General features: G+C 43.4%; 1 protein-coding gene across 1 annotated transcript in view; it reads left to right on the top strand.

The window, feature by feature from the left end:
- CHST15 (carbohydrate sulfotransferase 15) overlaps positions 1-27,310 on the top strand; it is a 45,837-nt gene extending 18,527 nt beyond the window's left edge. Inside the window, exons 2-8 of the mRNA XM_084209890.1 lie at positions 7,306-8,375; positions 9,113-9,452; positions 13,079-13,225; positions 17,596-17,752; positions 21,521-21,677; positions 25,441-25,588; positions 26,787-27,310. Coding sequence (XP_084066016.1) covers positions 7,833-8,375; positions 9,113-9,452; positions 13,079-13,225; positions 17,596-17,752; positions 21,521-21,677; positions 25,441-25,588; positions 26,787-26,977 — 1,683 coding nt within the window. The 5' untranslated portion in view covers positions 7,306-7,832 and the 3' untranslated portion in view covers positions 26,978-27,310. The remainder of the gene's footprint in view (positions 1-7,305; positions 8,376-9,112; positions 9,453-13,078; positions 13,226-17,595; positions 17,753-21,520; positions 21,678-25,440; positions 25,589-26,786) is intronic.
- Positions 27,311-27,590: the final 280 nt, after the last annotated feature.

The raw sequence follows: 27,590 nt of genomic DNA, 5'->3' as shown, positions 1-27,590 counted from the left end.
CATGGAAGGACCATGTGGGGTCTGTTGGGAGGTTGCTCACAGTTCCTGTGAGGATTGAAAATAAAGATACTGAACTTTGACCATGCAGAATGATTTCTGAAAGTGGATTAAATGGGCTTTTTTTTTTTTGTGAGAAGAAATGCACTGGAATAATTTATGTAAAGCCACAGTTTTTTTCTACAGTGTGCAACTCTTTCATATTCAATATAAACCTGTCAGTGATTCTGTAGCAAGGCACTGTGTGAGATGAATAGGAACTAAGGGAAGGGAAAAGATGAATTGCTGGAGCTGTTGCACATCGTAGGCAGCAAGTTTTGATCAGGAGTTGAGAAGCCAGTGTGCACTGCAGGCAAAATTCTGCTCCAAACATCCTCAGAAATGTATGAAAACAGCACTCTGCTCCCTGTTTGTACAGAGGGAGGATTTAAACACATTGATGGGAGCTCTGTCCTGACACAGGAGCTCCAGGCATGTGCTGCCACAGCTTGGGTGGCTGCTGATGCTGGGTTTTTTCCTTCCAGGGTTTTTGGACCTGTATTTCTGGAAAAATTCCTGATTTTTGGTCCTATTTTCCTGCCTGAAATTTTTATCCTGTAAGTAGCCCAAAAAGTCTGATTTTAGATTTAGACTGATTCAAATCAGATAGAATAGAAAGAAGGAGCACTGAAGTCATTAAATATAATTGGTGGGTTGGTTTTTTAATCCTGCTGAAAAAGTCTTTAATTTAAAAATGGGCAATACTTGGTTTTGTTATTTTCACATTCTCGAGGCAGACAGCACATCACAACATGTGGCTGTGGCATTTTAGGAGTGCAAGGAGCTGGACCTTGGTAATTTCCAGGAACTTGCACAAGACTTTAGGTGCAATAATGCATTTCTGGGGGAGGGCATGACCCTACTGTCACTGATCCAGGTCAGGGAGCTCCCTTTCCCAATCCCCACTCTTTTTTCCTTGCTTCCAAGAATCTGTTTATTCAGGCAGTGTTTATGCCCTAACTGAGTGGTGATTCAAGCTTCAGGAACTATTTCCTGAGCACTGCAGCCCAAATAATAGAAGTCATCCTTATGTGATTGAAATGACTCCTGTTATGCTGATTTTAGGGGAGTTTGCTGATTTTATTATTTTTTTTCTTTTTTTGCATGTGGAGCAAGGAATTTGTTCCATTCTCACATTTTATTTGGAAGTGTATGGATGAGGAAGGAGCAGATTGTGTTTGGATTAGATGCTGAGAAAGGAACCAGCTGGGTTGTGGAAGAAGCCACTGTTGTTTTTTAGGCAAGATTGCTGATTCAGTGGTGGTTCAGGAGGTTTTCTTTGGCTTTAAAAGGCCATGAAATGCATTCTTTAAATGAAAATTTTAGACTTGAACAAGTGTTCAGCAGTTGCTCAACAGGTTGAGTGTGTAACCATGGGCTGTGGCCACCTCCTCTTGCTTTTAGGATTACCTGTTTTCCCATTGATTGCCTTGAAAATGCTTCCATGGGTTCATACAGCATCTTGGGAGTTGACTTTATTGATGATTCTTTAAAAATTAGAGGATTTAAGTAAATAAAGGAGCTTTACATAACTTCAGTCTGCAGGAGGTTGCTGAGCTTTGTAATGAGTCCTGTGGCTTTTCTAAATCACTGCAATTGCTTTTTGCTTGTTTTTGTTGTTTTGTTTTGGGTTTTTTTTTTTTTTTCTGTCTTTGTTGTTTGCCAGAAGTTTGCAGAGCTCAGTGATTCATGATCCTCTTTTTATTGACATATCATCTTTCTGGCATCTTTCTGATTTCTCTGAGGTAAATAGATGTGAGTTCAGGCAAAGTTTATTTCTAAAAATGTAAACTTGGGGAGCCAAATGTGTCCAAGAAGCAGGAGAGAGAAAATCTATGATTATTTCTCTCTTTTCCTTACATAATGGTCTTTCTTTTTTAATTTAGCTGAGATTTTATTCCTTCTACTGGGCTATTTTTTATTGAAATGGTACAACCTGCCCACTCACAGGATGAACTTCCTCCTGCTGTACAAATACTCCCCTACCCTTGTACAAATACTTCAGGTTGTTTGTGTGCTGCCTGTAGCCTGCTTCAATTCTAACCATTTCCAGTAAGCTTGACAGCTAAAAAATATCTGTCATTGTAAGGTTTTGCAGGTTTTTTTGTGTCCAGAGGTCATAAACTTATCCTGCCTGGGCTGAAGAATTGCTGTTGTACATGGACAGTGCTGCACTGAGTGATGGAGGAATGGAAAAGGAATTACATGGTTGGGCTGCACTGCTACTGAAAATATTGCTGGGCTTTTTCTTTCCCTATGAAAATGTTACGAGGATTTCACTCCACCAGCCTCACTTTGCCCTTTCATGTTGCCATTCCTTTTGATGTGAGTCATGGAAAGTTTATGGGGGTAGGACTGTGGGCAGCCTTTCCCTTCCAGAGCTGCATCTCTGTGACTAATGACAGCCTTGTCTTCACAGGAGCTTCCCAGGGGGAACATTTCCACAGGGAAATTCATTTCTGGAGTGTTCTGGAGGGCGTGGGACCAGCTTCGCTCTGAGGTTGCAAAAAACATCAGCACTGCAAACTGAGAGCTTGATTTAAGCAAACCTTCCTGATTTGGCAGGGAAGGCCAGAAGGAATATTTATCCAGATTAGTGGAAACAATTAGGAGGCCATGGATAGAATAACATAGCTGTTACTCTAAGAGTGGCATTAGACATATTAAATTAGGAGCAATGTGATGTTCCTGGCCAGATGATTCAGCAGTATTATCTTTTGCCTAATCTTTTGTTTGGGTTTTTTTTTGGATAAAAATGTTTATCCTTCATTTTATAGCATCTGTAGCTTTCTAAATAGGCTTCATCCCATCTAAACTGAGACCTGGTGGATTATTTTCTCACTTGCCTTAGACATCAATATTTTAGGTTGTGAGCTGCACATCAGGACTGATTTACCTGAAATCTTCAATTACATTGTGTGAAGGGAGGAAACAAAATGCTGTAGCTCCACTGACATAAATTCAGGGGAGCATCTATACCCCAGGATGAGAAATGTCCTCCTGGTGTACCTGAAATGTGTTTATAAGAGGTTAACAGCCACCTTCTCATGTGGTGGGAGGAAAAGCTGACTGTGATTAGAAGTAACAGGCTACAGAAAAATGTCACCTGAAGAGCGCCAGCAAAAGTTTGATTTATCTTAATTTTAAAGAGTTTTGAAAGAAAGGAAAGCATATTAAATATTAAGGAACTGGTGAACTGGAAAACAGGTCATTCACATATGTATATATATGTGTAAAATCTGTTCCATCTGTTTTATCTTATTCATAGAGGAGCAGAATTTTAGCTACTGGGCATATGAAAGTAATTGCTTTTTATAGTCTGTTGGTCTCTTCTCCCCAGGGACAAGCATTAGGACAAGAGGAAATGGCCCCAAGTTGCAGGAGGGGAGGTTTAGGTTGGATATTAGGGAAGATTTCTTCATCAAGAGCCCAGGGCAGTGGTGAAGTCACCATCACTGGAGGGATTTAAGAGCTCTGTGGATGTGGCACCTGAGGACATGGTGGCCTTGGCAGTGCTCAATTAATGCTTGGCCTTGATGATCTTGGAGAGCTTTTCCAACCTCAGTAATTCCATGAATCTGAGATTCTGCAGCCCTTTTGGTTGCAGTCTTCCTTTACAATCCTTAAAGTGAAAGGGGAGGAATTTTATGAAATGTTCATTTAATAGGAATAGTGCAGAATTTCAGATCTTTTCTATACAGTCAACAAAACCCGTGTGGATGACGAAGAATTTTGCACATTTTCCTTTGAGGGGAGTGTGACTTTTTACCCTGTGGATGAAATGAGTAGGGCCTGGTGGGTGCTGCATTTTCAGTGCTTTGGGGTGAGGTTTTGTGGTTTGCTTTTGTGGCTCCTGCCCATGTTACCTGCCAGCCTCCTCTCCTGCATCCTGAGCCCCCAACTCCTGTCGTGGAATGCAGGGATTGTTCAGGGAACCTGCCATTCAAAGGTCTCACCTGTTTGCTATTAAATTCTGTTCCATATAAATACCTTTGTTAGCTTGAGCCTGCTCCAGTTTGGAGCAAAGTCCCCCCTGGCTTCAGTGGGAATATATTGAAATCTAGGAGATCTTTTCCTTTTTCCCCCCCATTCCGCTGTGTGTCATCTTGTATATCCATGTTTCCTCCTCAGGCTATTCCCAGAGATCCTGATTTTTCTGAGGAGGGCTGCTTTTGGCCAAGGAGCCTGCAAAGGTTGCTGTTGATTTCTGCTCTGTGGTTAGGGCTGGCACGCATTAATGCACAGCAGACAAATGCAGTATAGACGTGATCATAAATAATTCACCCTTCCCTTCAACAAGGGGAAATTACATGCTACATTATTCAATATACAAAGACACTGCTTGTTGTGTAAAGAGAGTAATTTTCTGCCAGTGAACAGCCAGCAGCTTTGCAGCTAAAATCTAAGGAGACACACATGGTTTATTACCAGCTCAAGCCTCATAACCTTCCCTCTGCCTGCAATCCACATCCTTCTGCTCTCAGGAGTGGAATACAAAGAGGTGATGTCTGCTGGTGGCTGTGGCTGCTGGGAATGTTGGATGGGAGGAACAAAAACAGGGCACTGTGGATGTCTTGATTTCATGGGGTGAATGAGGGAGATGAGGGCTGGGGGAGAGCCTGCCCTTCTGGTGAGCATCCTTCCTGCCATGGTGAAATCTTAGGGAATTAACTTCTATCAAAAACTGCTTGGGAAAGAGAAGGGAGTGGCACTGGGGAATTAGATCCTTTTATGTGTTTTTTGCAATTCAATTTTTTTATTTCACGAACGTTGACAGGGCAAAATCACGTAAAATGGAGTGTTGGCAACTAGCAGTTATTAAAAAAAATGAGATCAGTGTGTTTATTCTATTAGCTGAGTGATCTGTCATTGTCCTGTGATAGGTCATCAAACTGATCAGCTAATTAAGCAGCCTGATGCAGTGCTTGTGCATGAGCTGTCAGAGTTATGGTTGCTGGTGGAACTTTAAATTTCCCCTCATGACTGGTCTGATTAATATCTTAGTTTTCCTGTAGCCTAAACATATTTCTATTTTTTCCCCCCTTGTATCAGCTTCCTGATAAACAATTTTCTTCACCTGCCAAAGATGTAGTTAACATGGTTTTCCCTTGGCTTTGTAATATTTGTGGCAGATTTTCTTGAGGAGTGTCTGCAGCTGGGAAGGGTTCAATAAATCCCAGCCCATTTTTTAACACACAAATGGACATAGGACAGAGAAGGTTATGTGGTTTTTCTAAGGTCTTGTGGTCTGCATTCATTAATGTATTTCTGATTGCTCTTTTTAAAAATTTGAGAATTGATGTCAAATACACAAACCTGGAATTGATCCCATAAGGTTATCTCAGATAAATCTGTTCAGTCCCTGAGCAGGTTGCAGATCCCTGTTAGAAGAGGGCTGGAAGATAAATTGGATTTTTTCTTTATTTTAAATAGCCAGTGCATAGGAATTGGTCTATGAAAATAAACAGCAAGGAGCTGGAGAGCAGAGAGGGTACTGAGGTGGATAGCAAAGAAGAGGGGTTCAGGGTAGAAGAATTTCATAAAAACAAATGCGTAGAACATGATAAATATTGTTGAAGAGATGCTGTAGGGTAGGTTTTGCTTACCAGATCTTTTCTAGCTTTAACCTGTAATCTCTTCTTTGTGCTTCTTTTTTGAGAGGGGCTTCTTCACCTTCCTCTTTTATCTTTTGTGATGAAGGCCCTCACCTCCATCCCCCCTTTTTTACAGTATTTTTTTTTGAGCTCTCTCTGTTTTCATGGCTTCCTCTGCTGGATGTGGATGCTGCCTGAATCTGCCCTGACACTGCCTCTGTCTCTGGCCCCCTTTGCTTCCTCTCTGAAAATGTTTGATCAGGGTCTTATTTCTGCCTGAAATATTTACTTGGGAAGTGGAAACTTCTCACTTCTTGTCAGGACTTCCCTTTCTTGTCCTTCTTCTCACCACCATTGGTGGTGTTTGGACAACCATCAAGGTCTTTCCAGCCTTGGCTCCTTTCCATAGTTCCCCTTTTTCTTTTGGATGTTTTACTGCAGGGATATTTTACACATAAACTTTCTAGGTTTAAAATTACCCATATGAATCTGATTTAATATCTTTAGTTGTCCAAATTTCTGTCAAGGTCATCACAGCTTTGCTCCTTTGCAGAAGTTTTTAAGACTTGTCTCTTTGAGAAGTCTTGCACTGATTTCCTTCCCTTTGGTTTAAATATAGTCAGTAATGATTATGCTGTGATTTCTGTCTGCCTCATCTGGCTTAGAGAATAAATTCATTAAGGAAATGAACTTTTTTGGGGTGGAAGGAAAGTGTTTTGCAAATACTTTTGTTCAATATTTATCTAATTATTCTTGAGTCCCTGAGACACAGCCTACTTGCTCTGATTGCAGAAATCCTCCAATATGTGACAGTGCTCAGTGGGAGAAACAACAGAATACAAATAACTTTTTACAAAAGCACTTTGTCTCATACAAAAATGCAGCCAGAAGGATGATGATAAATGTGAGATCTGAAGTGATTGCCCCATTTGATCAGGACACTTTTGGAGGAATGAACCAGGGGTTATTATCTAGAATTATAACAGTGTTGCTTAAGCATTAAAAATAGGTGTTGATAGATCTAAAGGCAAAGCAGTCAAATTGTGGGACTCATAATAGTAATGATTATACTTCTCTGATTTGGTGAGTAATTTTGTCATTTTGTCCAGAAACCTGAGATCCTGTCATTAACCTTTTCCTTGTGTCTGTTTTTTAATCCCTTCACTTTGCTGAATGTTTTACTATGGCTTTTGATTACTTTTTTTTTGTTTGGCTTTTTATCTCCCATGTTTGAAAGGAGATTGTTACTTTATCTGCCTGAAACAGGGTCTTACCCCACTTCAGGACTGTCCATTTAAGGTCCTCAGGAGCAGATAGAGTGTAATTATTTAAACCTGTGTCACTGGATACTGTCCAGAAATGCTCCCATATTTCAGGAGCAGATTAAGATCTGTTGGGTGGGTTAGTGAGTCGTGTAGTGTTACCTGTAGTAGCAACCAGTCACTGATGTGAGCAGATGGGTGATGGAAAATCAGGGGCAGCTTGCTGTGAACCTGGAGCCAAATGTTCCCTGGGTTTATTGTCCTGAGTGCTGTAATTAACAGACTTGGCAAACAGCAGGCATCTTTCAAATGGGAATCTGCACTGACTGGTGGTAGGTTGTGCTTTGCTATGGCTGTAGATGGTGTGGATGGGATGCCTGGGTGTGTATAAATGTCTGGGTTTGTTTCTCTAGGTCGGACAATGCATCTCTTTGGAGCCACCTCTGGGAAGATGAAGCTTCCAGCAGCAGCAGCAGTGCGGTTTGGAACCTGCTTGTTTTAAGGGAACCTGGAAATTTCTACCCATATTTGCCTATTCCAGCATAAAGCAGAGGAAAATGAATTATTTTTATTTTTTGCATATTTTCACACTACGTAACATTTTTTTTCCCTTCTCGTTTTGTTCAATGGGAAAAACTTGAGCCAGTTTTGTAGCTGATCCTTACTTTGCCACATTCCTCTTACTGAGCCAAATTCTTGGGAACCACATCCAGAGTACATCTATTTTTGTGTGTTGGTGGTGGCTGGGGATTCTTTTTCTTTCTGTGACACATGTCACTTTTTATTCTGTTTTTGACCCTGTCCTTTTGCATTGCTGAGTAGTTGTAGAACCACTCCAGGAACGAAATAATTTCAGACTTGCAGAAGATGACTCATATGCTTCAGAAACATTTTTATGGCTGTGCTTGGCTCATTAACGTAGGAGTTTAACAGTAGTAATATGAGGTATTGCATTAATTGCTGCATACATTTATTACCAAATGACTTGCACAGACAGTGTTTCAGATGCCGTGGACCTGACCACAATAACCAGAAGTGTCCTGTGTGCAGAGGAGAAAATAAAATCCCTTTGTACACCGACAGCAAGCAGATGAAGTGGCTGGCGGTTCTGGAAGTGAGGACTGATCACTGTGAGAGCTGGAATGGGTTTTTCTGCCTGAGGAAGGGGAAGCTCTGCAGTTTGATGTTTGGGTTGATCATAATGACTCTGGTGATGGTGTCCTACATACTGACTGGAGCCAAGCACGGCCTGCTGCTGATCCCATCTCCCTTCCATTACGGAGCTTTTGCTAGCAATCCCAGCTTAATGGACAATGAAAGCCTTAGTGACATGAAAGACTATTACCAGCCTTCAAAAATGAATATTTCATATGTAAAGGATTATCCAAGCATTAAATTAATTATTGACACCATTACTTCAAAGATAGAGTTTATAACGAGGCAGCGCCCTGATTTAGAAGAGCTGAGGAAGCAAGAGCCACATGTAAGTACGAACTGAGGCGTGTCTTAAACTGCTTTTTACATCCTTATTTCAAGGCTTGCAGATCAATCTTTTGCCTAGATGTAAAAAAGTGCAACTGCTTGGACGTTCATGCAGTGATTTACACCATCTAGAGTCTCCTGATTCACAGCAGCTGAGAGGTTGATATTGTAGATCACATCCCTCTGAGTCACGGGCAGGATGGATGGGTTCTATAAATGGTCTTGACACCTGAAGCAAAAAATCAGGCAGTCTTCTGGTAGCTGTACAACGCCGCTGAACTTTTACCTTCTCTCATGCAAAATCATTGTGACTTACATTTTCCTGTCACCTGAAATGATAAATAAGAAAAGAGCCTTTCTAATAACTGCTTGCCAGGGTGCCTTCCTGAAAATCGTTGCAAACCTTGTATTTCAGAGTTAAAAACTGGAAGGTAATTTGATCTGAGTATTGGGTGTTTGACTTTAAAAATCAGTTCCTGGGATTGCAGAGGAGTTGGGGCGATTATTGAGGCCCTTTCTGGCCTTAAAATAAAAGGATTTATAAATACCTGTCTCCCAGTCCAGTGGGTTGCACAGGATTTGGTTCATCAGGAGCAATGAATGGGGTCAGCTTTGTAGGTAGAAATACCCAGGTAGTGTTTCCATTCTCTCACCGTGCTAAGTAAGAAAAGTAAGTGCTGAGTAAGAAAAGTTGATTGCTTGCTGCCTTGACTGAAATTGTTGTTCTTTATGTTGCAGATGTTTTCGGTAATTCCTAACAAATTCCTTCCAAACAGCAAGAACCCTTGTTGGTACGAGGAGTTCCGCGGGAACACCACCACGGATCCCTACGCCACCAACTCCTACGCGCTGTACTCCAAGCGCTTCCGCATCATTTTTGATTACCTCAGGAAGGTGTTCTGGAACCACCTGTACCACTACAAGGACAAGCACTACCGCCTGCGCTGCCTGCCGCACTTCTACATCATCGGGCAGCCCAAGTGCGGCACCACCGACCTGTACGACCGCCTGCGGCTGCACCCCGACGTCCGCTTCTCGGCCATCAAGGAGCCCCACTGGTGGACCAGGAAACGCTTTGGTGAGTCCAAATGTACTCTGCCAGCCAGGCAAGTTGTCCCTCTTAAATTTTTTTAAGTGTTTGGGATGAGGTTTGTAGAGTTGCTGCGTGTTGGCTTGCCGAGAAACTGCTGGGGTTGGTGGTTTTGAGAAATCGAGGTGGTGGGCACTCCACCTGCTTTTGTTCGGTGGTGGGTTGGGTTAAGCCTCTTGAGGAAATGCACATTTCGTTTGGTTTATTTGGAAAATCTAAGGGAAAACAAAACCAGTGCGTAAAACTGACCCTATGAATTTATAAAGGCAAGAAGAGAAACTGTTAGGTGGTCATGGGGAAGTTGAAGAGCAGCAGTGATAGTTTTGTATTGCAAAATTCTGTAAAGCCTTTCTTACATCAATAAATGATGGGTCACTATTTAAAATTTCAGTCCTTATGATTCAATAAATACAACTGTGGCAGGAGCTTCATTAGTGCCACGGCTGTGGGCAACACTGATCAGTAGAGATGCTCTGCATGAGGAATCTCTCTCTCTCTGAGGGCCCTGCACGTATTTTTGATCCTTTTTCTGGATTATATCATTATTTCCATCTCTGAAGGCAGACTTGACTAGCTGGGGTTGTGGCCAACTGGAGCCAAAGGCATCCACCCATCATGATTACCCCTCCATAGGGTGTCTCATGGCAGTGGGGCTGAGCACAGAATTTCATCCACCTGAAGTGTTTTTCTCCTTCTTCTCTCTCTCTGGATGCTGAGGAAGGTCAGTCTTGTGGTTAGAGATTAGAGCTGCAGGAGACCCATTTGAATTTCCTACGTGCTCCCCTCTAGGTGTGGATGAGGGTTGTGCCCTCTGCATTCCACCCAGGATTTTCCTCTTCTTGAATCTGGCTGTTAAGTGCTGGTGTGCCCTCACTTTGTATGACTTTGGTATCAAAGATCCAAGACTTTTAAGTGATTTTACTGTTTCCAAGAGGAAAATTGGAAGATTCTGATTATTTTGGTGGCATCTGAATTTCTGTTTCTCATTTGCTGTTGCTTTATGGCAGACACAGACTTTGGAACAGGAAAACTGGCACTGGAGTGTAGATGAGGACTTTGATCACTACTTTCTTTTGGTGCTTTTCTAAGCTTCCTTGGAATGGGAAAATGATGAATTTCTGTGGCTAAAGGCAAGAAAGGACACTTCCTGAGGCATTAGGGCAGTGGTAGTGCTGCTGAAAATTCTTTATTTCTTCTGCATGTGGTCTTGTCTTTTCCATCTTGTTTCCCTGTGCCCTGGTTCCCAGAAGAACCTTTGAGCTCCTGCAGACAAGGTTTTGTTCTTTGCTTCTTGGTGAGGGGCTCTCAGCCACAGAGATGGGATTTCATGATTTTGCTGTTAAATTTTCAGTTTTCCTTCTTTGCAAATGCCGTAAGGAAGTTGCCAAGCAAAATATTTGGGACATTTTCTAAATACTTGTTTGTAAACTAAGATGTAAAGCCATCTGATGAAAATGCAGCTTTGCTTTTGAGATTACTTAGTCCTGTTTGAGAAACACTGGAGGCACCAGTGTGAATTGAGGAGTGAAACCAAGTCAAGCAAAGAGAAGCATCGTGGTGCTCATTGAAGACCCATGAGAAGGGATGAAGACCCATGAGAAGGGATTTGTTCATCACAGTCAGCAGCTGACTGGAGACAAAACATGGGAATTACGGAATAGTTTGGGTGGGATGGGACCTTTAAGCTCATCCTTTCATGGGCAGAGACACCTTCTACTATCCCAGGCTGCTCCAAGCCCCATCCAGCCTGGCCTTGGGCACTGCCAGGGATCCAGGCATAGTCACAACTTTTTCTCATGTTCAGATAAAGTGATGGAAAGAAGGGACTGTCAGCAATATCTGTGGAGGATTTTGTGTTCCATGGTAATGCTGGCAGGAAAGGCTGAACCCAACTGATACCTTAAACTGAAATGTTTTACACCTCCACTTACATGAACCTCAACATAAATGTTTGGAATGAATTTTGGAGGAGGTAATGCACCCAGCCTCACTTCAGCAAGACTCACTAAAGCTCTGAACCTGACCTACCAAACAGGCAGAAGAATGTAAAAAATCAGTCTGGAGTGCATCTAACTTGAGAACAAGGGTGAATTCCTATCTCTGTGCTGGCATTCACAAGCCTTCCACTTGCAGAGTCTTGTGGTCAGCCACTGGAGACCAAGTGCTGATCCTTGAAGAGAACATTCTCTGCATAATTCAGTTTTTTTGAAGTTGTTTTGTAAAGCTGGAAAATGAGGAAACATTGCTGAGCTCGTGGTCTCATGGGAGAGGGATCTGTAGGGATGACCTTCTGATCATCTCAGCTGTCTGCCACTGAGAATGAAAGATCAGGTTTATTCCTGGTGGCTCAGTCCTTTAATTCTGCCTTTAAAGTACATTACCTAATGGTTACTATTTAAAAATTAAGAAAAGAAAAACAGAGGATATGACAAACACACTCACAAGTGAAACTGAGACAGCCAGCAAGTGGCTATGACTCCTATGCTCCTGGCTATTAACTAGGCTTGGTTTGTAACACTTAAGCTGGACAAGAAAGACTCTTTGTTCAATGGCATCCTCTGATTCAGTGGATTTTTATGAGACTGACTAATTTCAGCTGAAGTCAAACAGCCCTCTGGGGAGGCCCCATTTCACAAATCACTCCTTTCCCCTTCTGCTGGGGTGGTTGATGCTCCACAGGACTTGGTCTCAGCTTGACTGTCTCTCTCTCCTGGCTCCTTGCCACTGTTTCTGTTCCCAGGAGTGGGGTGGCAACAAACCAGGGCTGTCTTTTTCCCCCCTCAAAACAAGTCAAAATATGCTGTTGAACTTTCTTCTACCCTCATTAAATCCCACTTTCCTAAAGGGGAAAATCAGAGGCAATGGACAAAAGAACTCCCTTGCTGAGCTTTCCTCTCACATAATTGATAATTATTGGCCTTGTGGGAACAAGAAAGGGAGAGCTGAGAAGTCCTGTGTGGGGAGCATGTACAGCAAATGGAGAAGTGAGACTAGATTTGGAAACAGGAGTGGGAAAAGGAGTATAAAAATCACAGGATGCAGCTCAGGATGCTGAGAAACGCAGGGGGAAGGTGATACTGAACTCACCCTGGAGTGTAGGGAAGGAGAGGAGAAAAACAAGATACTACCATGGAGCTTTATTTGCATACCTGTGAAAGGAAAAAAACCCATGAATGATTTCCCAGTGTGTGTTGATTTGCATATTTGGCATCAGAGCCTGTGCTCAATCTCAAAACAGTAAATCTAGTGGGAGTCCAATATTACTGCAATTTTACATGGGTGCAAATGGAAGCAGAATCTTATCTTCTATATTCCTTCCAAAAGCTATATTTAGAAGAAGATAAATCCAAGCTCATTCATGCAGGGACTACAAAACAGAGCACTTAAAATACTTCCTATCACTGCGAATTTATGGTGTAATCATTCACTATCTCAGATCTCAGCCACTTCATTATTGGCACTTTTATCTGAGGGTTGCACTTGGCCGGTCTGATCTCGTGCTGATGCTGGCTGGCTCGGGGCCAACCACCTTGGTTTGCACCAGTGGTTAGCCTTGCCCTGTTGCTGTCAGAATTGCTGGTTTTAATTCTCTCTTCCTGGCTGTTTTTCCTCAGGAATCATCCGGCTGAGGGATGGATTCCACGACCGCTACCCGGTGGAAGATTACCTGGATCTGTTCGACCTGGCAGCACATCAGATCCAGAGTGTGCTGCAGAGTGATGCAGTGAAGGAGCATGGCAAGAGGAACAACATCATCATTGGTAGGGCAGAAACAGCCCCCAGATTCTCTGTAGCTCCACACTGGCTGTGCTCAGAGCTGAGGTACCAGAGGGGGATTTTGTGGCTGGTTCTCAGCACAGAGCCCCTGATGTTGCTCTTCTCTGGTGTGCCTGGAAGCTCTTGGCTTTCTTTTCCTTCTTTCTTTGTTAAGAAGTTGTGGTTGTCTTCAGAAAATTCCCAAGCAAGTGCTGTGTATCTGATGAGCATCAGCATTTAATGAATGTGTTTGTTTGGTTTTTCTTTTCCCCGAGAATGACCTTGGTGACTCGTTCAAACGAAGTTTCCATTTTGTTTTCACCATTTAGAACCATTTAGGTTGGAAAAGCCCTCTAAGATCATCACTCCCATCCATTCCCCCAGCACTTCCAAGGTCACCACTAACTCATGTCCCCAAGTGCCACATCCACTTTAAGCACAATTATCAGGGGATTGCCTGTAGTGCTGGGATTGTGGCTTCACTTCCAAATGTCTGGGATAAATCAGTAACTGTGGTGGTATGACACACACTGGGTGCTGCAAAAATCCTGGAGCTGCTGGGAGATGTGGTAGCAGAAGCTCCCAGTGGCTCTTAAGCTCCAACAGTAAAAATTGATATATAATTAGTTGGTGTTAAATTACCTAATTGCCCCTAGGAATGGTGTAGAAGTGCTGTTTGATTGTACTTTGTGGAAGTCCATGGTGAGCACAGGGCTCTAGGGAGGGATCCCTGGATTGCTTTCCCTGGCACACAGTGGTCAATCCTCTCTGGCCCACGGTGTCCCGGTTTACAGTGCCCATGAGGAACATCACAAACTGCTAAATTCTGCTTTTGCTGTCTGCTAAAACCAGAAAACTGCAGGGAGGGGAATTTTACCAGTCTTATTTCACAGGGAAGCCAGACACATTCCGTGCAAAAAGTAGTTGTGCAAGTGACAGCTGCCTGTCAAAAAGAGACTTTTCAAGTAGGCTTGAAGTCACAATTCTACAGAACATAGAGACAAGATTTTATTGCCTGCCCTCAGAATTAAGGGGGGTTTGGTCTCATTATGATCTAAAATTTTAACCTGTTGATGGCTGGATGAGATGGTGATGATGCCTTAGGTTGGTTAAACCAGAGCCTTGTCTGAGCCAGATTTCTTCAATACTTTCCCAGCCTCCATTTAAGTCCATCATTCACTTTATTAAACATTGCAACACTGAGCAACATTTGCAAGATGGGGTTCTTAAGAAATGTTGCCATCAAGGACATCTGCAGATTTTCCTGCTCCTTACAATAATATCTCCTGTCCTTTGATGGGCGAAGTGCTTATACTAATTAAATTCACTAATCTAATTGGCAATGTACATCTTTGATTACCCACCTCCTGTTGCAGCTTTTTGTAGGGCTCACTTTGTGTTTCTTTTTCCTGTGGTCTCATTTCTTGTGTCATTAAGGTTCTGCTGGGTTTTCTTATTAAGTTTACAGGAAAAGTCTTGAATGATTATACTCATTAAGGCAGTCTTTTATGACCTTGGTAAAAAAACAAAACAAAGCCATCTAGCCTAAAATGAATCTGTATGAGCATCAGGTTTTCTCATAATCTTTTTTTTTCTTATTTCAGATGACTGTAAAGAAAAATCAAATTAAAACTGTAAATATTTCAGTAGTTCATAATGTTATATTATTTTGAAAAGTTGGGCTTCTTTGTATATTAAATCTAGTGGGTAATAACTGCATTTTCCAAAAAAAAAACAAACCCTCAATATCTGTTTAGAGATGAACCCCAGAGGACAGGGCTGATCTAGCCCGAGGCATTCTGAACAGGATTTGTTTATGTGGAGTCATTAATAAGATAAATTCAGTGGAATGACTTGTGAAAACACAATATGATGTTAATCCATTAATGACTGAAAGAGGAGGTTATGCACCATTCTTTAGGCAATTAAATAATTCATATGATCTTTAAGTCCATAAGAAAAAAACCAATTCCGTTGCACCGGCGTAATTAAACACAATTAATTGTTGGTGATTAATTTATCTCATGTTTAGGATGGCTTGTTCTCTTTGCAGGTATTAAACCTGTATTATAACCCCAAACCAAACACTGTCAAATTGTCAGAAAAATTATCTGCTGCAGGAAATTAAAATTATAAAAGTCAGCAGGGACCAGAATGATGATTATATTTTTTTATATATCTTTTTTTCCCCCTCATTAAATTTGTGACCGTCATCCTGTGGGAAGATTTACCCTCTTGAGCCCAGGTTTTGCTGGGCTGGGGCAGCACCTTGAGCCCTGGTAATGCTTTAGCTGAGCCCAGGTTTTGCTGGGCTGGAGCAGCACCTTGAGCCCTGGTAATGCTTTAGCATGATTTGGTTTTGTGCCTGTGATCTTGGGTTGGATTAGACAATCTTGGAGTTCTTCTCCAGCCTTTCTGATGATGGGATTTGTATCCCTGCCTTGAGTCCTGCCTGCAGATTTGGGGAGGTGGAATTCAGAGTTTCTGTGGAACGGGGGCTCTGATCTTAGGAGAATCTGCCCATTTCTGTGTCAGTGCACTGGGTGTTTTTTGTAGCTCCCATTGCAGCAGTGTAGGGAGGTGTTTGCAGGTTTGGCCAGGCTGATTGGGAGAAATCCAACAGAACACCCAAGGTGATCAGGGAGCTGTGAAGGATGATCGGATCCAGTCCAGGCAGAAATCGAGGTGGCTCGGTGGGGTCACGGGCTGTAATCACCTTGCCATCACTGAGCCAAACCTTTCTGAGAGAGCTGTTTGAGGCTGTGCCTGTCGGGGGGATGGAGCAGGGACTCCCCAAGGTCACCCCCATCCCTGGAGTGCCCTCCCCAGCAAACCCCTGCCTGCAGGGGCTCGTCCCCTCTGCGTTTCCCCGCATCCTGGCGGCTCGGGAGAGGTTTCTGTGGCAGGGCTGTCTCAGCTCCTGGCCCCTGGTTAATCCTTTGTGTTTCTGCCTCACCCAGTGTGGGAGCTGGGCTAATTGAGTTTTAATTGACAAGTGGAAGCCTGCTGGTGATTAGGCAGTGCTTTGGCTAATTAATTTAGAATGGAAGAGTGGAGCTGTTGTGGACACCCAGCTATAGCCACTGGAGCTGATCTCCTCCTCCTGAAAGAGGCAAAATGAACGTGACAGGAGATTAATGTGTTTTCTAACAACTCCCAGACTTTATTAATGAATCACATTATGTTCAGCCGAAGTTTGGAGCCAGTACCTTTCTCGTGTTGTGTTTTGTCCATCTTTTTAAATCTTTATTGGGCTTTCCCAGCAGAGGAAGGAAGAAAAAAATAGGGAAATAATGTACAAGTCCATAAGCCTACAACATTATTATTTTTTTAATCTCTTTCCCTTTGATTTGAAAAACCTCATTAGCAAGAGTTAGCTTTCATTATAAGTCCCCAAAAAGCTTCTGTGCATGTTTTATTGAACAGTACTGTGCCAAATGAATGCCAGCATTACTTAAAAAGACAGAGAAAGTTACAAAATTCAAAACAACATATCAGATCCTTTAGCAGCTGAACCATCATATACCTCACTCTGGCAGAGATTTTCACTAAATTTATTTCTCCCTGTAGCATTGCATTCCGAGTGAGTTCTTCTGACACTAGAGATACCAGAATCTGGTATTTTACCAAAGTGTGCTATTTATTCTATAAACCCTTTATCTGTTCATAAATAGTTGACTTGTTCTACATGAATAATTATATAAAAATAATATTTCAAACCTTAATGATGCATCTCAGCTGCTTTTTAAATATTTCTTATATGCTCACTGATTCTCCTGATTATGTTTTCCGTGCTGTTGATCAGCAGGGGTGATGGTTTCCACATTTTTCTGTGGGAAATGTTCCAATTTGTTAGCAAACTGCTTCTCTGAGATTGGGAGCATTAAGGCCAACCTGTGGGTGCTACAAAGAGCATTGCAAGGCTTCAGCACAAATTCCTGCTCCTCAAGGTTGGGTTGGATGGAGTTTGGAGCCACCTGGCCCAGTGGAAGGGATGGGAACAAGATGATCTTGAAGGTCCCTTCCAGCCCAGATCATTCTGTGATTCCATGATCCCTCACTGGAAAAGGTTCAGCAGTCCATTCCAGCCCAAATTAAATCTATTTGCATGTGTTAGCCACCAGCAGGAAGCAGTGTGGTCATGGAAAGCAGCATTTCAGGTGGAATTGCATAAAACCTGCCCTGAGCATCCCTGCATTCCCAAAGGCACAGGGCAGTGGGATTGCTGCAGCCAGAGCAGTCTGCAGCAACTAGGGTGTGTTGAAATTCATGGAGTCAATTTTGATCTGCCTAATAGCACTTCAAAATTCAGCCAGTTTCCACTCCAACATGTGGAATGGAATGAGTTACCAGCAGAGATGCTTTTCATTTCCAGGGGAGGCCAGTGCCTCGACAATGTGGGACAACAATGCTTGGATTTTCTTCTATGACAACAGTACTGAAGGAGAACCTCCCTTCCTAATCCAGGATTTTATCCATGCCTTCCAACCAAATGCCAAACTTATCATCATGCTGAGGGACCCCGTTGAAAGGTGAGCAAGAAAATTTTCTTGTTATAATAATATTTTCAGCTCTCACTCTGTTGGATGCAAGTAAATATTCATGTGATGTTTGAGAGCTACTTGGTTGTGACAAGAGGGGTTTTATTCTGTGTATTTTGGCACAGGTAACAGTGATAATGTTTTAAAGAGAAGTATGTGAGTGTGAATGCCATGAGTTCCATGCCTGGACTACTGAGCTACTCTGAAAAAAAGAATTTTTATGTTTCCAAATGTAATCTAATGCCATTACCTGAGCTAATATGCCCTGGTTCTCAGCAGGGCTCTTTAGACCAGGAGGGCACTGCAAATCCAGATCTCAGCAGAAGTAGTCCTGGGAAATGTTTCATTTCATTTAAGTAGTAAAATCCATGTTTTCATGGGGTTTGCAGTTGAAACTGATTAAATAATAATGATTAAGAATGATTAAATAGCTCTGGAGTCAGCAAATGATACATTTTTTAAAAACTCTTTAAAGTGCTTGCTGAGACAGTCATGTAAAGGTTCACTGGGCATTTGTAGCTTGCACAGCCAACAGCTACAGGAGCTCATCCTTGGTTTGCAGGGAAAGGGCTTGGCTTTTCCCAAGGTATGGGCTGTTTTAAATGGCTATGCAGAGTCAGGAATACCCAGCTTTCCACTTGCATTTTACTTTTTCTCTCCAGTCTTCTTCCAGATTTCTGGCTCATTCCTTCCCACTGTGTTCTCTGAAGCAGGATAATAAGGATGAGGGTGTGATGGAGGCAGAGTCCACAAGGATCAGACTGAGGGGTGTGGATTCCTTCTCACTGTAGCTCCATAAGGACAGTCAGAATCCTTGTGGCAGGGTCAGTGCTCAGGGACAAAGCACCAGAAAAACTCAGGGAAGGAAGGGGATGCAGGTGGTGGTGGGGATGAAGATGATAGTGGGGGATGCAGGTGATGATGGGGATGCAGGGGATGGTGGGGATGCAGGTGATGATGGGGATGCAGGGGATGGTGGGGGATGCAGGTGATGGGGGATGCAGGAGGTGGTGGGGATGAAGATGATGGTGGGGATGCAGGTGATGGTGAGGATGCAGGTGATGGTGAGGATGAAGATGATGGTGGGGATGCAGGTGATGGTGGGGATGCAGGTGATGGTGAGGATGCAGGTGATGATGGGGGATACAGAGTGATGTTGGGGATGAAGATGATGGTGGGAATGCAGGTGATGGTGGGGATGCAGGTGATGATGGGGGATACAGAGTGATGTTGGGGATGAAGGCTCTGTGAGGACCAGGCTCTGGTGGCTCTGGGAGAAGAGCTGGCCTGTGCTGTGTGTGCAGGCAGCCTGTACCCACTGCCCAGCAGCTCCCAGAGCTGGGGTGGTGCTCCCCAAGGAGCTTCCCTGCTGGCAGGACATGGCTGTGGTGAGAGCAGGGTTGGGAGATGCTTCCCAGCTCCTGTGTCAGGAAATGCAGCTCTCCACATCAACGGCATCTCCTGACCCCAGGAGTTAACAGATGGTAATTTTATGCAAGAGAGTGGCTGGAGTGGCTTCCTCATGTAAATTAGTGACAAACTCCCTGATTGCCTTAACCACCCTCTGTAATGGAGGTGCAGCTCTTTGCCAGCTTTAGCAGGGGTCACAGAAAAAGTCAGTTTCATCTCCTTGACTGTGTTTATGACAAATTGGTTCCTCTTTGTTTGCAATTCCCTGCATTCCTGATGGCTCATCTGAGCTGCAGGAGCAAAAGCAGAAGGCACAGCCCAGGCATCCATTGGTGGTGCCAGGCAGTGGGACAGGTTCCTTGGGGCAGCCAGGAGGGCAGGGGGCTGGGATGGGCTCTGATCTAACCTGCACAAAGTCTGGGCTAGCCCCAGCTGGGAATATTTGAATTACATCTTTTTTTGAGATGGTTGTCCTCAACTGGTGTCATTATTTCATTGGAATGGACAGAGGTGGAAAGGAAGGACTTCAAGTAGCTAGAACAGCTGAAATCCTAATCAGCAAAGGCAGATGTCCTCAGAATTAAAAACAGATGGGGGAAAAAAAGAAAAAGAGAAATGGAAAGGAAATCCCAACCGCCCTGCAGAGGGAGAACTTGTCCTCAAGAATGTAGTTTTTCATAAGATGCCAACGAGTCTGAAAAATGATGCATTTCTTTTGATGGATGGTCAGAAACACCAGGCAGTCATATTTAACCTTTGTAATGACTCTTCAGCCTGGCTCATGCTGTACCTGCTGGCTGCTTTTTCCCAGGAAAAAGCCTTTCACCACTCAATCCCACCATCCTGGGACAAGCTGGGTCCTGATATCCACATTTCCTGCAAGCAGGAGGTGTTGTTGAGTGTCTAATTTAGGTGGACTTAGCTGGCCTGGTCCTTCAGCTTTTCCCTTTCTTATTTCTTTTAAGATGAACAGAGAGTCTTCATTTGTTTCACTTGGGAATTAAAATTCTCTTCTTGCAAAAAACACTGACATAAATAATGAGTGCAGAGGGGCTATTGCTGTGCTTAAGTGCTTTGCTGGATTTAGGCCTAAACTTTCCAAATGAGGTGTTTTTAAGTACCCACGGAAATATAGGGGAGTTAAAGGATAAATAAACTAAGTGCAATACAAAAGGTCACTGCAGTAATAAGTGAGACCTAAATAGATTGGTGTTTTTATTTCTTAAACACCTGTGGTTTTTTGGAAGAGGCTGAAAAATATGTAGGATTTCTGGAATTTCATCAAGAGAAGGATACTGTGGAGGCATCAGATCTGGGCTGCAAAAACACCCGGGGAAGTGGCTCCTCAAATGGTACAAAATTGTCTTCAAAATCCTGTGGAATTGTTTGGGTTCTGGTCATTCTAAGCCTAATTATGAATGGAAGTTAAAATATCGTGTTCAGCAGATCGAATAGTTCCTTTCCTTTGTCTCTTTAAAACATGTTTATCTTGCAAAAGCCTAATCAAGGTTTCAGGGCTTAATGCTAAAATTGATATTTTCCTTGCCTGAAGGTTTTGGGTTGTTTCACTGCATCACCCCCAAAGGAATTTGAACTTACATTATCTTTTTAAAGTGATTTTAAGTAATTGTGCTAAAAGTGAGCAATGAGGGGATTATGCTTTGTAACTTAGAGAAACTCCTGCTTCATCTTAAAAAAAAAAAAATAGAAATCAACAGGTAAGCTGCTGCATATTGGAAGTTTTTGATGGAAAGTCAACATAAGATTGGAGGTGAAGCTTCCTGTGAAAGGAATAGGAAATCTGGACTCTTTCTAATGATGATGGTAGCCAGCCGTATATAAGATATATAATATAAGAATTACTCTATAGAGTAATTACTATAAGAATAATAATATAAGAATTACTCTTTCCAACCCACCTAAAGTTTCTAAAATCAGCTTTAAGTTTTAGAGACAAGGACTGTTCCTGACCATTGAACACCAGGTGAAGAGGGGCAGCAACATCAGCTGAGACCATTTCTGTTCACAGAGAACATGAATTTAAAATTTAAATTTTGCCTTTAGGAGAAAACATTGGCTCACACAATTTCTAGGGTCAGGTCTCCAGGGACGCAGACCTTGAAAGTGGGGATGCTGTTCAAAATTCCCTGGAGAGGGTTTTGCTGTGAGCTAAAAGTGATTAAAATGAATTAAAAAGTGTCACTGGGTGACAGGCTGTGGGCGGGATGCTGTTACACACACCTCCCCTTTCCCTGGATTCCTGTAGCTGATTGGAATTGCCAAACCTGCTGTGTAAATAAATGTTCTTCCACTCCCTCAGCCCCTGACTGCCCTGTTCTCCCCTCCCAGGTTGTACTCTGACTACCTGTACTTCGCCAGCGCCAACAAGTCCGCGGAGGATTTCCACGAGAAGGTGGCGGAGTCGCTGCAGCTCTTCGAGGGCTGCGTGCTGGACTTCTCCCTGCGAGCCTGTGTCTACAACAACACCCTCAACAACGCCATGCCCGTACGTATGGCCCCGCACTTCGGGCTCCCTGCTCTCTTCACAGAATTCACAGGATCACTGGGTTGGGAGAGACCTTCAAAATCATCGAGTCCAGCCCAGCCCCAACAGCTCAGCTCAACCCTGGCACCCAGTGCCACATCCAGGCTTTGTTAAACACACCCAGGGATGGGGACTGTGACAGTGATTGCAGCAGTCCCAGGATGAGGGAAGAGATGAGAAAGTTGACTCCATGTTCAGAAGGCTGATTTATTATTTTATGATATATATTATGTTAAAACTATACTAAAGGAATAGAAGAAAGGATTTCATCAGAAGACTTACCTAAGAATAGAAAAGGAATGAATGACAAAGGTTTGTCTCTGACTGAGACAGTCTGGACAGCTGGACTGGGATTGGCCATGAATTAGAAACAACCACATGAGATCAATCCCAGATCCACCTGCTGCATCCCACAGCAGCAGACAATCATTGTTTGCATTTTGTTCCTGAGGCCTCTCAGCTTCTCAGGAGAAAAAATCCTAAGGAAAGGGTTTTTCATAAAACATGTGTCGGTGACAGGTGACTCCAGCACCTCCCCAGCAGCCATTCCAGAACTTTATCACCTTTCTGGGAAAAACTTTTCCCTGCTCTCCAGCCTGTATTTCCCTTGGTGCAGCCTAGGCTGTGTGCTCTGGCTGTGTCAGTGCTGCTGCAGACAGAGCCCAGCCCAGCTGAGCACAGGCACCTTTCAGGAGCTGTGAGAGTGATGAGGGCAGCCCTGAGTCTCCTTTTCTCCAGGCTGAGCACCCCCAGCTCCCTCAGGGCTCCTCTCAGGGTTTGTGTTCCCAGCCCCTCTGGATGTGCTCAGTGTCCCAGCTCCTTCCCAAGCTGAGGGGCCAGAGCTGGGCACAGCCCTCCAGGTGTGACCCCAGCAGTGCCAGGGCAGGGCACAGTGACCTCCCTGCTCTGCTGCCTCTCCATCCTGCCCAGGCCACCCCACTGCCCTCCTTGGCTCCAGGGCTCCCTGCTGGCTCCTGGCCAGCTGCTGTCCATCAGTCCCTTTCTGCCTGGGCTCTGTCCATCTGCACAGCCTGCTGGAAAGGTTGTTCAGGCACCAAAATCCCCTGCAAGGAAGCCGCGAGAAATCAAAACTTTTCTCCCTCTTCATTAGTAAAGTGGAGGGTATAAATATATATGTAGGCATGTAAAAGATGGTGTGGGGGCCCAGCTGTCTCCTCAGCCTGTTCCCTGCTGAGTGCCAGCAGGGATAACACAGCTTTCCTATTGTGCAAGTGCATGGAGAGCACATTTTGTGAAGATTGCAATTTAATGTGCAAGCTTTTTGCAGATGTCTCCAAAAAAGTAGCTCTGGCAAAGATCTTTGCAGTACCAAATTGCCTCAAAATCAGAATAAATTATGTGTTCTTTTGTAAGAAAAGGCTACCAATAACTAGATAAAATATTTTTCTTTTTTTTTTTTAATTGTGCATGCCAGAAAATTATACAAGAAAACACAGAAACTGCTGGCAGGGGAATGGATAAGTATTACAGGCTTACAATTCCAAAATTCACAATTTCAGCATAGAACTGACTTCACATTTTGCTCCAGGGCAGAGAATAATATGGAAGAGATGGACTGGATGTATCTCATCTGGCCAGTTTGCCATTCAATCCTCTTTTATTTGCTCAGGCTGTAAAGGATTCGGAGGGAATAGTTCCCTCCTTTGCCTCTGGGTGAAGTTATGGATAAAATAACAGTACAAGAGTGCATTCCATGGGCTGTGTCCCTGCAGCAGCAGAGCAAACAGGACACTGCTCTCACTTACCAGCCAGGCTGGAGCTGCTCAGCCCCCAGTGCAGCCCCCAGGACTTCCTCACACCCCAGTTGCTGCTGGGCAGCGTCACAGAATTTTCCAGCCATCTGCTTGCACAAATGTATTCCCTCCAGTGTGGCAGAGAAAGGCAGAGGGAGAACCAGAAGGAAAGATTTTCCTCTTATGTTCATCCTCAGGGTGCAGAACCCGTCTCCATTTGTTGTCCTCTTGAGCAGCCCTCTTGAAGAAGATGCTTTTGGAAATGAGCAGAGGAGGCTTCTTTCCTTCCATAGAGCCACAAGCAGGTGCTTGTAATGAAACCCACATGCCAACTGTGCTCCTCAGTGGCCTTTTTTAGCTTCTTCTGCAGCCAAGCTGCTAAATCTGTTGTGTTCCTGGTTTGCTGTGCATTGAAGGAGTGAGCAGTGCTGTCCCTGGTGAGCTCATTAGGTTGCTAATTCTGTGACTGTGCCAGGAAAAGAAGGGGTTTGCTATTTGTTAATGTGTTTCTGAAACCAGAGAGGTGTCCTGGGCATCCTGGCTGCTGATGGGTGCTGAGGGGGAGAAAGGGGTGTTTGGCACCTGGGATCAGCAGCAAGAACTTTACCCAGAGAAAGGCACAGTGACCAGGGTGATCCCAGCCTGCCAGCCCCTGAAGGAGTGCATAGGGAAGATGAAGAAACTATTTACAAGTGAGAAAAGAAACATTAAACCACAAGTTTTGCTGAGTGGAGTGAGGTGCTGACTGAGGGCTGGGGTGCTGCCCTGCCAGAATTATCCCATCTTAGCCTGGTGTCTTCATTAAATAAGAGGTTCCAGATTCTGGTGTAGAATATCTATAAAGAAATCTGCTAATTGTGGAGACTTGGGTTATAAACAGCCAAAGGCACACATCAGAATCACACAGGATAATAATAATTTGGCAATAATTCAGAATAAGGCTTTTTTTAGGGGAATTTAGGTATCATTGTAGGTCATGGGGCGGTGTCAGGAAAAAGGGGCTGTTGTCTGACTTGATGGGTCTGTGGTAATGCGAGCTGAAGATGTTAAGTCTCTTTTATGAAAGATGTTTAAGACTTGGGATTCATGTTCCTCTCCTCTGAGCCTGAAGGGATTGAGAAAAATATTTATAAGCACAGTTGGAGGCTGGACTTTTTAAGAACACCAAGGCTACTCTTTCTGTTTCAACTTGTTATGTAAAATTGAGAAGGGAGCTAAAACAGAGATAAGGGCAGGAGAGGCTGAAAATCTGCCTTTCCCTCTCTCTGCTCTGACTCTCTGGGTACTCAGACAAGGCACCATCAATTCTGCTGCAGCTGAGATCTCAACCTAATTATTGCAATCAGAGGATGCAGCAAAACGCACCCAAATCTAACACCTGACAGCGAGGCAGAATTTTTGTCCTGCTCATGGCAGTGTGACCTGGAGTGGAATCATTTAGGATGGAAAAGACCTGTAAGGTCACTGAATTTTCCAACTTTTAACACAGCACTGCCAAGCCCACCCCTAAACTATTTCCCCAAGGTGAAATCAAACTGAAATAAGCAGCCTTGGGGTCTGGAGAAGGGGCAGGACTGAGCATCTTCCCTTGAATCACTGTTCACCTGGGGGCTGAGAGCCCTCAGGGTCTCCATGAAGGCTCCAGGCACACAGAGCTTGGGTGTGAGCTTGGTGGCTGAGCATCCTTCCCCAGGTCATTGTGTCTGTGCAGCGTTTCTACACACACCTGTGGCTGGTGCAGCAAATGCAGCTTGGTAAAATGACATCTCTCACCAGCAGAAGAGCTATTTGCAAAGATTTCTTTAAGCTGTTCAGAAACTGAGAGGAAGATTTAAAAATATTCACATACATTCTTTCTGTCATTCCTTAAAAGCACATTTTGGGGATTTTTTTTTTCCCCTCAGATGACAGAGTTGGGTGGTGTTTTGTGTTGTAAGGTGAACTAATTTGGGGTTTTTTTGTACTTACAGGTGAGGTTACAGGTAGGGCTCTATGTTGTGTATCTCCTGGACTGGCTGACAGTTTTTAACAAAGATCAGATCCTTGTTCTTCGCCTGGAGGACCATGCATCAAACATGAGGTACACCATGCACATGGTGTTCCAGTTCCTGGATCTGGGTAGGTGCTTGCTGGCTGGCTTAAGTGTGCAAAATCATTATTCTCCTCCTCCTTTTAGGTTGGTTTTGCTTTATTAAGAGACAAAAAGAGAAGCAGAGGAATTTGGCTTGAAGGATGCATTTATCTCATTGCCTGGAGTCAAGCAAAATTAAATTCTCAAATGCCTGGTGTTAGAAGATCTTAGTAAGAGTATATAAAGAAAAAAATTAAAACATCCAGACCCCTCAGAATGCAGGGATTTATCTTCCCACACAGAAGCCAGCCCTGCTTCTGAAGTCACTCAGGTCTCGCTTGCCACGGGCTTACGGAGATGCAAAGTTACCCTGCACGATTTTAACAAACTGAAGTGCTTCCAGCCCAGAACCTAAATCTGAGCATGATGAAAGGTTGTGTTTGTAGCCGAGGAGAAGGGAGAAATTGTGTTTTTGCTGTGCTGATTGAGACATCTGTTGCTAATCCTCGGAAGAAACGCCGGCAGACAAAACGTTGCCCAATGTTGATTTGACAGTAGCAAGAGAATGAAAATGTGGCTGAAAAATCGTCTGTCTGGTCCAAGGCTTGGTCTAGATGATGGGAAAGCTTGGATGGAGCAGGCTGAGCAGATGAAAAGCTTGGCATCTGCTTCCTGAGTGTGGTTTGTGCTGGAAAACTCCCTAGGTTTTTATCTTGCTGATGCACATTTATTCCCAAAGTGGGGTGTCGCTGCACCTGTGTCCACTTGGATCCCACTGCCAGCCCCCAAAATAAACAAACCAGGGCTTTCCTGAGTGCTGAGTGAAGCTTGTGGGGTTTCTTGGGGCATTAGTCAGCTCACACCATGAAATGGAATAGCAGCATAAAGTGCCTGCTGCTCCAGAATGGAGGGGAAGTTGTCTTCAATCATTGGGCTTTTTCTGAAAATAGCCATTTCCCTCCAAGAGTGATTTGTGCTGCTTTTTATAGAGAGGATTAATTAACAGGAGAGGAACATGTATTATTTCCATATTTACCAGGAGAGGAACATGTATTATTTCCATATTTACCAGTAGTGATTTATTTTACTGATCTAAGCCTGTATTCCATATTCTGAGACAGTGTGGCTGCTAACAAAAATTACATTTTTCTCCTCATGGCAAACCTTCTGATTCAGCCATTAGATTTCTTTAGGATGGGCATTTTGAGGGGAAATATTTGAAGATAATATTCTCTTTTTCCACAGGACCTCTGAGTGAGAAACAAGAAGCTCTGATTACCAAGAGTCCTGCATCCAACACCCGAAGACCTGAAGACAGAAGCCTGGGCCCCATGCTGCCAACCACCAAGGCAATTTTAAGAGATTTCTATAGGCCTTTTAATACAAAACTGGCACAAGTTCTTTTTGATGATGCTTTTTTATGGAAGAGGACATAACGTGTAAATTTCTTGCCACGACTACAGTGCTTAAAGGAGTTTTTATTTTTTTAAATTCTATTTTTGTGCGTGGATATTTTACATTTTTTTTTTCCCATTCCAAAGAGCAGCCGATGGATGAGCTGAGAGTCTCACCTTCAGCCAGCACACATCTCAACAGCTCTACCACATTTTCCTTGGGAGAATGGAAAGCATCTTGCTTTAATCAGTTTATTGCAACTTCTTTCACCCCAGCAAAGGAGTGGACAAGCATCAGAAAAATGATGCCTTACACTCTTCCACAGGGGTGTCGAAGTGGAACCTTCTCTGAGATGCTGCAACACAGAGTCAGCATCAGTTTCCTACAATTACACTTATAATCTCTCATTTTCAATATATGTTATTCACTCTTTTTTTTTTTCAAGCAGTCAATGTAATTTAGTCATTAAAATTTTTAATTGAATTCAACCTAAAGTGCTGTTTCTTTTTGTCAGCCTGTTTAAAAATGGTCTACACTAACACTGAGTGTGTTTCCTTAATTCTGAAAGAAAGATGAAGTGCATTCACATAAATTTCCAAGTCTCATTTATATCTTCAAGATAAATGGACTTTCCTAGCCACAGTTCTTGTAAAA

This window comes from Fringilla coelebs (assembly GCF_963513975.1).
Source record: "Fringilla coelebs genome assembly, chromosome: 8".
NCBI lineage: Eukaryota > Metazoa > Chordata > Aves > Passeriformes > Fringillidae > Fringilla > Fringilla coelebs.
This window is presented reverse-complemented; position numbering and strand designations above follow the sequence as displayed.